General features: G+C 43.9%; 1 protein-coding gene across 1 annotated transcript in view; it reads left to right on the top strand.

Annotated features, from left to right (window-relative positions):
* The first annotated feature begins 856 nt into the window (after positions 1 to 856).
* Positions 857 to 8,269, top strand: part of Tex9 (testis expressed 9) — a 38,132-nt gene continuing 30,719 nt past the window's right edge. Inside the window, 5 exon segments of the mRNA XM_055598318.1 lie at positions 857 to 966; positions 969 to 1,012; positions 1,134 to 1,213; positions 3,939 to 4,002; positions 5,719 to 5,798. Of these exon segments, the coding sequence (XP_055454293.1) occupies positions 942 to 966; positions 969 to 1,012; positions 1,134 to 1,213; positions 3,939 to 4,002; positions 5,719 to 5,798 (293 nt within the window). The 5' untranslated portion in view covers positions 857 to 941.

Here is an 8,269-nt window from a genome sequence, read left to right as displayed (position 1 = left end):
TTCTGTTTACCTGAAGACCAGCACTACTGAGTATCTTTCTATATATTTTAGTCATTTGTGTATTTTCTTTACATAAATACATATAAAAGTCCCTTTGGCTTTTTTTTTTTTTTTTTTTTTCTTTTCTGTTCTGATAGTTCTTTACATGTGGCTTATCCTTCTGGGGGCATAGCAAAAATTCTATTAATTCAGAGTCTCGACGGTTCACACAGATGGTGCTTATGGATAGTTTTTCATTTAGCTATGATTCTGAATTCCTTTTGTATCTGGCCAGAGTTTATTCTTTTGCGTGTGATTCTTTTGCGTCTGAACCTGTAGTTGTCTGCCGTCTATTGTTGCAGAACGCTCTCTTCCCCTTGAATGACCTTGGCATCCTTAGGCCAGGGGATTGTAAACGGGAAGGCTTATTTCTGGGCTCTCAGTTTTATCCTCAAACAATCGGATCCTGACCTGGGTTGCAGGCAGGATCTTAAGCATGAGCTCATTTGCTTTCTCAATAGCCTGCTGATGTTGACACTATTCTTAGTCCCTCCTGGCAGAGGAAGTAGCTTAACATCGTGGATGGTATGTCTGGACAAATTTGCGCTAAAACTGACAGCCTGAGCTCTCGGCCGTGGCGTGAATAAAATGTTAGTAACCAGAGCTATAGAAAGCTGCACTGAAAAAAAAAATCAATTTTAGCAAAAACTGTGAGTCAGACTGGCCTACAGGCTGGAGAAAGACCTCCGGATAGGGCTTTACACCTGTCTGCGTGGTGTAAACCCTTCCACCTCCAGGCCGAGGACTCGGAGGTACGCGGGTTAAAGAGCTAGTCGCGGCAGGCTCCTTAGAATCTAGGAGCTGATGCTTAAAGTGCACGCAAAAAACGGTTTAGGTGGAGACCGAAAGGAGTCCGCCCTGGGGCGGGAGGCTGCCCGAGACCTGAGAACTCTCGCGGGAAGATGTGCCGTTACCAAGGCAACCGCATCGCCCGCGGTTGGGAAAGATGGCGGGTCGAAGTGTTGGAGTGCGGGTGAGTTCTTAAACCTTGAGCAGCTGCGGGCTGCAGGACGGCGGGACGGCGGGCGGACGGGCAGGAGGGACGGATGGACGCCAGACCCCCTTGACCTCGAGCTCTGCAACTCTGTCTGCAGAGACGTGGTGCTGCAGGTACTCAGCCGCGAGGGCAGCTTGCAGCTGGACGGGACCTCTTCGCCCGCGAGCAAGAGTACAAGTGAGCATCCCCCGGATTCCAGGGAGGTTCCCGGGATGCCCTTCGTGCCGAGTGGCTGCCTCTGGGGACACCCTCCTTCCTAATCGGCCCTTAGCCTTGGCTCTTTCACAGGGGCAGTCTGAGAAGATATTTGTAGGGGCAAAGAAGGTTGGGCAGCGGGAGGGTTCGCTGTAAAGTGGCTTGGAGCGCACGAATTGCCGGCGGAATCCTCAGAGTAGATTCTGAGGATCCTCAAAGTACTAGATTTTACTTTGTGCAGATTTCTTCTTGGAGGCTTGTTTTCCAAATGACTCAGGTCCTGTCTACGGCGGGAGGGACGGGGGGGAGGATGATATTCCTTGTCTTGTTCTCTGGCAAGTTGTCCGCCCACCCCCATCCCCTTGCCAGAGCAACCTTTTCATCTTCACTTCATCTTTTCGTTGCATTGCTTAAAACTGGATTCTGTTGTTGCTGCACTTGCAAAGCTTCGACAGCTCTGACACCTGCTGTCCCTCTGTCACATATATAGGGTGGAACTCTCCAGTCACAAGGGACATGGGTTGCTTTTGAGGGAAATCACACCTGCATTTGGACTGTAAAGCCCAGAGGGTCTATTGACTGTGCTAGACAGGGTCCTAGTTGTTTAATAAAAAGAAAAATCAATTAGCGTATTTTGTTAAAATCAACTCACTTGATGGCTTTTCCTTCCCTGAAGCAAGGGCTCTTCACATTCCCCTGGCTGTCCTGAAGTTCACTGTGTAGCCAAGGCCCTGAACTCACAGAGATCCATCTGCTTCTGCCTCCAGAGTGCTGGGAGTAAAGGCTTGGACCTCCGTGCCCAGCAGTAGTTTAGTTTTTTTTTTTTTTTTTTTTTTTTTTAATTCTGCCTTCTCTACTGGGCTCTAAACTCTATAGGGCAGAGATTATGTCTGCTTTATTTGTCATTTGATATACCCTTAATTAATGAAAAAGCGTATTTTAACCTTTTCAGTTTAAAGCATTTGAGCTAATTTGTTGCAAATGCAGCAACAACAGAATGCAGCTGTTAGCAATATGCACATCTTCAGCACTGCCCAGCCCTGGTTTGCGCTGTACAGCACAGTGGATTTCCGCTCTAGTCTGCCACTTGCTGATTAGAATGGTTTATTCCCTTTCCCCTGTTTATGACAATCCAAGTGGAAAGCAAACAGTAACTACGGGCCTCCTTACCACAGCTGTAGTTTTGAGGAGCTCACTTTTATTTTTATTTTTTGAGACAGGGTTTCTTTGTGTAGCCCTAGCTGTCCTGGAACTCACTCTGTAGACCAGGCTGACCTCAAACTCAGAAAGATTCACCTGCTGGGATTAAAGGTGTGCATCACTGCCTGGCTGAGGAGCTCACTTTTTCATTTTTTTAAGATTTATTTATTTGTATGTATGTATCAATAGTGTTCTGTATACAGTGTTCTGCCTGCCTGTATGCCTACACACCAGAAAGGGGCACCAAATCTCATAGTAGATGGTTGTGAGCCACCATGTGGTTGCTGGGAATTGAACTCAGGACCTTTGGAAGAACAGCCAGTGCTCTTAACCTCTGAGCCATCTCTCCAGCCCAAGAGCTCACTTTTAATAGTTCATCATTATATTTGAAGTTTGCTCCACGGTTTGGGTCAGTTCCCTCTAAATCAAGCTTTACAAAGTTGTTTTCCTTGACTAATTTGACTAAATGTAATTTTAAAAAAGTATATATCAAAACTTTTTCTCCACAATTTAATTCAGGTCACAGTGTATATGACAGGAGTTTATGGCAGGCTGGATCAAGAAATGGAGTGTTCAGGCAGGAAGTGAAGCTGGACTAAAAGCCTCTAAGACCTCTCCAGTGGCCTACCCCCAAAGCCGCACCTCCCAAAACAGCAGCACTCGCTAGGAACCAACTGTGGAGACAGTTCACTTTCTCTGTTTCTCCTCTTTTTCTCTCTTTCAGATTAGAATTCTAATTAAATTTTTTTATTGTGTTTGTCTCTGCTTTTTAGAGTGTAAGTCCCTCCCCTCCCATTTTGTGCCTGCCTGCTCTCCCTTGGTGACTAATGTGATTTGTTATTTTTTAAAAGTCATCTTTATCAGGATTTGCTTTCAGAGCACTTATATTCTAGATGAGAAGCAGTCCCTGTAGCTTGGCTTTGAATTTCCCTCTACCAGCTTACCTTTCTTCTCCACTAATATTGTAGGAAGGTTGGCAGAGTGTCTCTGAATCATCCTGATGAAGTGAATCTGGACCCCTCCTCCACATGTTTGAATTATAGGTGATCCTTCTACCTCACCACTGGCCCCTCACCTGAGATTGTGCATGGAGTCTTTGTGGCCTATATTTTGTAGTTCATCTACTTCTAGCTGCGAGGCAGTTCTGGCTTCTCTTCCTCCTAGTAGAGAGGCATTTCCCCTGAGTTTGAGCTTGTTGGAACTTGAATTCTCTACAGGTAGGATAATCCTGAAGCTGAGTTGAACTCACTTAGTTTGCTCTTGTCTAATTTGTTGGCTAATTACTTTATGGAAGATATGAGTAAAGGGCCATGGAAAGGCAAGGCAATGCTTGCATCCCTACCAGAGGTGGGAAGAGGGGAGCATTCTAGGAGCTATGTTCATTTTAGACTAAAAATGTGGTGTGTGCTTTGGCATACATTGATTATAATATAATTGCCCAAATTTAATTATTTTTATTTTTAGAATTTGAATATAACCAAACTATTACGTTATTTTCTGCTTTTAGACGTTTAAATGCAGAATTGGAGGCAAAAACTGCTGATCTGGTTCGACAAGCTGAGGAAGTAATAGTAAGTAGATGCACAGTTTTTCCATGTAAGTGCTGATTTTTAAACCTTAAATTTACTGCATAACATGAATATAAAAAAATACCCAAAGCATCAGGTATCAGCTCAGTGGGTGGCAAGCATAAATGTGTGTGTATAGGTGTAGCTCCAGTGTGGGTGTGCTAAAAGCAGTTTCTATTTAGATGTTCCAATCATGTAATCAATAAGAACATTAATGTCAATAATCTTTTCCAGTACCAAAATATCAGTACTATATAGTTCAGATGTGTTCACATGTGTTCTTGGGTCCCTGACTTCTCAAGAATACCGAGGAATACTGACCCAGGCTCACCCTTCGTCTTAATAAATGAAAAAATTGCCAGATTCCGCTCACAGACCGATGAGTGTGTCCATGACTAGACGGGAAGTAACAGACAAATTAACACCAAAAGTTCAATAGAGTTGAAAGTAACAGGGCTCAAGGTGAAAGCTGAGTGGTGAGAACAGACATTGAGAGTCTAACTGCTAGGCAGCTGCTTATACTCTGTCGTTGCGTATAACTGAGGTTCCTAGGGCGAGAGTAAATCACATAGCCAGGACAAGTGTGAGGTCCTTTCCCCAGCCCATGAATCAAAGCCCTAGGCTCCATTTTGGCAATGGATTGGCATTCATTCTTTAAACATTTCTTCCAAAGCACCAGCATCCCCAAAGCTGATTTACCAGGGAGCAGTCTGCCTAGAGGAGTCAAGTGACTGCTTTCAGACCCCGCAGTTCTTGTCCTGATGTTGTTGATTCTTTTTTAATCCTATTGCTCCCCAGGATGGAGTTGATGGAGGGAAGAAATTCTAATATTTCATTATTTTTAAGATTAAAAATTTTTTTATTTATGTGTATGTGTCTGTGTGTGAGTATGTGCACATGAGACTCACAGAGACCAGAGATGTTGGATCCCCTGGAACTGGAGTTACCGGTGACTGATTGTGAGCTGCCTGACCTGGTTGCTGGCAACCAAACATGGGTCATCTGCAAGAAATAGCTAAGCCATTTCCTCGCCGTCAGTATTTTATTTTGATGCTTCATATAAATCCATGATTATTTGTTGGTTGAGGATTAAGAAATGTGGCAGGTATAACATTTCACTTGATAGATAGTAATTACAGATCTGCTAGTTGCATTTGAAATGAACTATTTTACTGTAAATATTTTAATTTAAGTATACAGTTTTGCCAATATCTGAAGAGAAGGAAAACATTTGTCCAGAAGCATGTTACAGGAGAATGGGAGGTGCATTTTGTCTATGATTAAGAGGTCCTCTAAAGAGAACCTTTTTCACCTCAGAAAGAACAGAGTACAAAAGACTAAGGAGCCTTAGGAAGGGGAGTGCACCTTCCTCCCCAGAAGCAAACCAAGTGCAACTTCTGCCATCTCCAGTTCGAATTTACTTTGTTTTGTGGCTTGATGACTCCTCTCCAGAAGCTTTTAATTGCAATGCTTCCCATAGACCAAGGGGCTTAAAGACAGTGACGGCCCCACTACCCTTATGCTTTTATCTTTGAAGTCATTTTTTTTACACTGGACCAAAAAGAGTGAAACCACGGCAGTTAGTGTTCATTGTCATAGCACAGCATTTCTGATATTGCAGAGACCTGGATGGCTCTGCAGTAACGAGCGTTCAGAGGGGAGCTTAACGCAGTCCTTTGAGTGTTGTTCTGATATTCATGGCTTATCTTGTTTAACTAGAGAGAGCAGCAAGAAGTGCGAGCTAGGCCTTTCTCAACACTAAGTACAGCGTGCAAAGAGGAAGATGCCTGCGGTAGGAGGTACGTGACTGAGTGGCCTTCATTCAGTGATTCTTGTAAATCTTTAATCTATAAAGCCTTTTTGAAAATGTTAAAGTATACTTCAGAGAAGAGTACAATATGTAAACTTGTAGTTAGGGTTTACTAGTAAGTTGCAAGCTAAGCTGTTACCTGTTTTATCTTGTGTCTTTCTCCAGGTATTGTTTTAAAATAGATATTATTGTATTCACTTGAAAACCTGTAGCTTAGGAAGGTCAGTGCTGGGTGAAGGTCAAACAGTGGTTTTCCCTGGGGTTCATGCCATGGTGATGTGGTTTCTGTGTCCTTTCTCATACACCCTACTGCCTTTCTTACAAAGTTATGTGTGAAGAGTAGGTAGTGATAAGTTAGTATACATAAACATAAGTCATTTTTGGCTTCTCGTGCATTTTTAGCACATCAAGACATTAGGCAACCATAAAATCTTTGTAATACATTTAGCAGAAGTGTGAGTTCCATGTGAGTACAATTATAGTCTTATTTCAGCAGAAGCTGTGATGGCCCCAGACAGCCCACACTGTGACTTTGTCTCTTGAGAACTCAGCTTTTTCAAGCATTACACAATGCAGTTCTAGCCACACCCGTAGTTTCTGTTCAGTGGGATTCTCTTCTTCTTGGTTCCAGTAAGCACCACATTTCACAACCAAGTCTACAGTTCCTCCTGAAACTTGTTCTTCAATATACAGAGGCCCCCGTCACAATGGTGACTAAATGGACCCGACTCTGCTCTCAAGAAGTTAATACCTGTCTGTTAAGAGCTTTAGCCGCTTTTTGCAGAGGATCCTGATTTAGTTCTAAGCCCCCAGGATGCTTGGCTGAGGACACCTTGCAGCTACAGCTGCAAGGAATCCAAGGTCTCTAACCTCTGTAGGCCATGACACTCAAATAAACACACACACGCACACACACACACACATCATAAGCATCAAAAGGAAGGTCTTTTAAAACTCCCTTCCTGCTGCCTATCACCCTGAGGTGCAGGGTGCTGCCTGCTGGTGCACTGCCATGCGAGACCACTGCCGTGGAGCTGTGTGACAGGAGTCCTCCGTGCAGTGAAGAACGAGCCTGGGGATGCACTGCTATGTATGCAGTAGTGCGTGGTACTCACCGGGACCAAGGAAGAGCCAATCACACAGCACGGAGACTGCGTGTGGCTAGATTAAACTGCAACTCTCGAAACAACTGTGGGTTCTCAGAAGACAGCTTCAAGACGGGCTATTTGAGGACTGTGATTGCCTATCACTTTGAATTTTTCTTTCTAGTAAATCAATAAAAGTATGTTTTATCTCTTTATTTGGCATGGGCATATGTTCGTATAATGGTAAATCACTTATCTGTATCCTATGTGATTTTATCTGGTGTTTTATGAAAGAAGATACTCAGTAGCTACCCAAATTCCAAAGTCTGGACTACAGATAAAATTGGGCCTGGCGTTTATCCAGTAAACTAAAGAACTGAAATGATGTGTCTGCAGCTGATCTTTAGTTCCTGCTGAAGCAAGCAGAAGGCTGATTTTACCAACATAAAAATAAACTGCTGATTTATTTATTTATTTTTACTAAGTTTTTCTCACATCCTAAGTGGTGATGACTTCTCTGTTTACCTGGTACAAGTGGGTTTTCTTTTACACTTACTTGTTTTTGTGTGTCTTTGTGTGCCCACATGTCCATGTGCACACATCCATTCAGTATGGAAGTCAGAAGACAAGCTGTTCTCTCCTTTCACCATGTGAGTTCCAGGGATTGAACTCAAGTCGTCAGGCTTGACAGCAGATGCCCTTATCTCGTAAGCCATCTTGTCAAACTCGGAATATTTTCTTAATGCAGCTGTTTCAATGGGTGGCTTTTATCATGTGAAACGTGGCATTTGCTACTTGTTGGGAATTACTAAAGATGTGAGATACTTCTGTAAGAGAGACCGTCCGTTTCAGGTTGGAGCAGTAATAACCTTCTTAAGAGTCAGGCAGTGTGTTCTACGATAGGTGATAGGTCTTCAACACCTATGGTTACTGGGTCAGCGAGGAAACGCAGGAAGGAAATCAGAACTCAGCTTCCGTCAATGTAACAGCCAAGTCCTCCAGTGTGCAGGAAGCCAGGCTGGCCACCCAGACCATCTCAGTCATACTTGGGACACAAGTTAATGAGAGGCATCGCGGTGTGCTGCAGTGTCTGGCGTGGGGGTGCACCAGCAGCGGCAGCCGGCAGATGTTTCTAAAATGTTGGCTATTTTGATGTTGATTATGTTCGTGAGTGTGATGTCTGTGCATATGAATGTCACTGTCTGTGGAGGCCGGAGGCGAGGCAGCTGGTTCCCTGGAGCTGGAGTCGCCAAGACCTAGACTCTGGTCTAGTGCTTTTAGCCACAGAACCTCCTCCCCAGCCCTTGGTAGCTGGTTTTGTTATATACGTGTGTGTGTGTGTGTGTGTGTGTGTGTGTGTGTGTGTGTGTGTGTG

Source organism: Psammomys obesus, unplaced genomic scaffold (genome assembly GCF_907164565.1).
Source record: "Psammomys obesus unplaced genomic scaffold, mPsaObe1.curated_primary_1811, whole genome shotgun sequence".
Taxonomy (NCBI): domain Eukaryota; kingdom Metazoa; phylum Chordata; class Mammalia; order Rodentia; family Muridae; genus Psammomys; species Psammomys obesus.
This window is presented reverse-complemented; position numbering and strand designations above follow the sequence as displayed.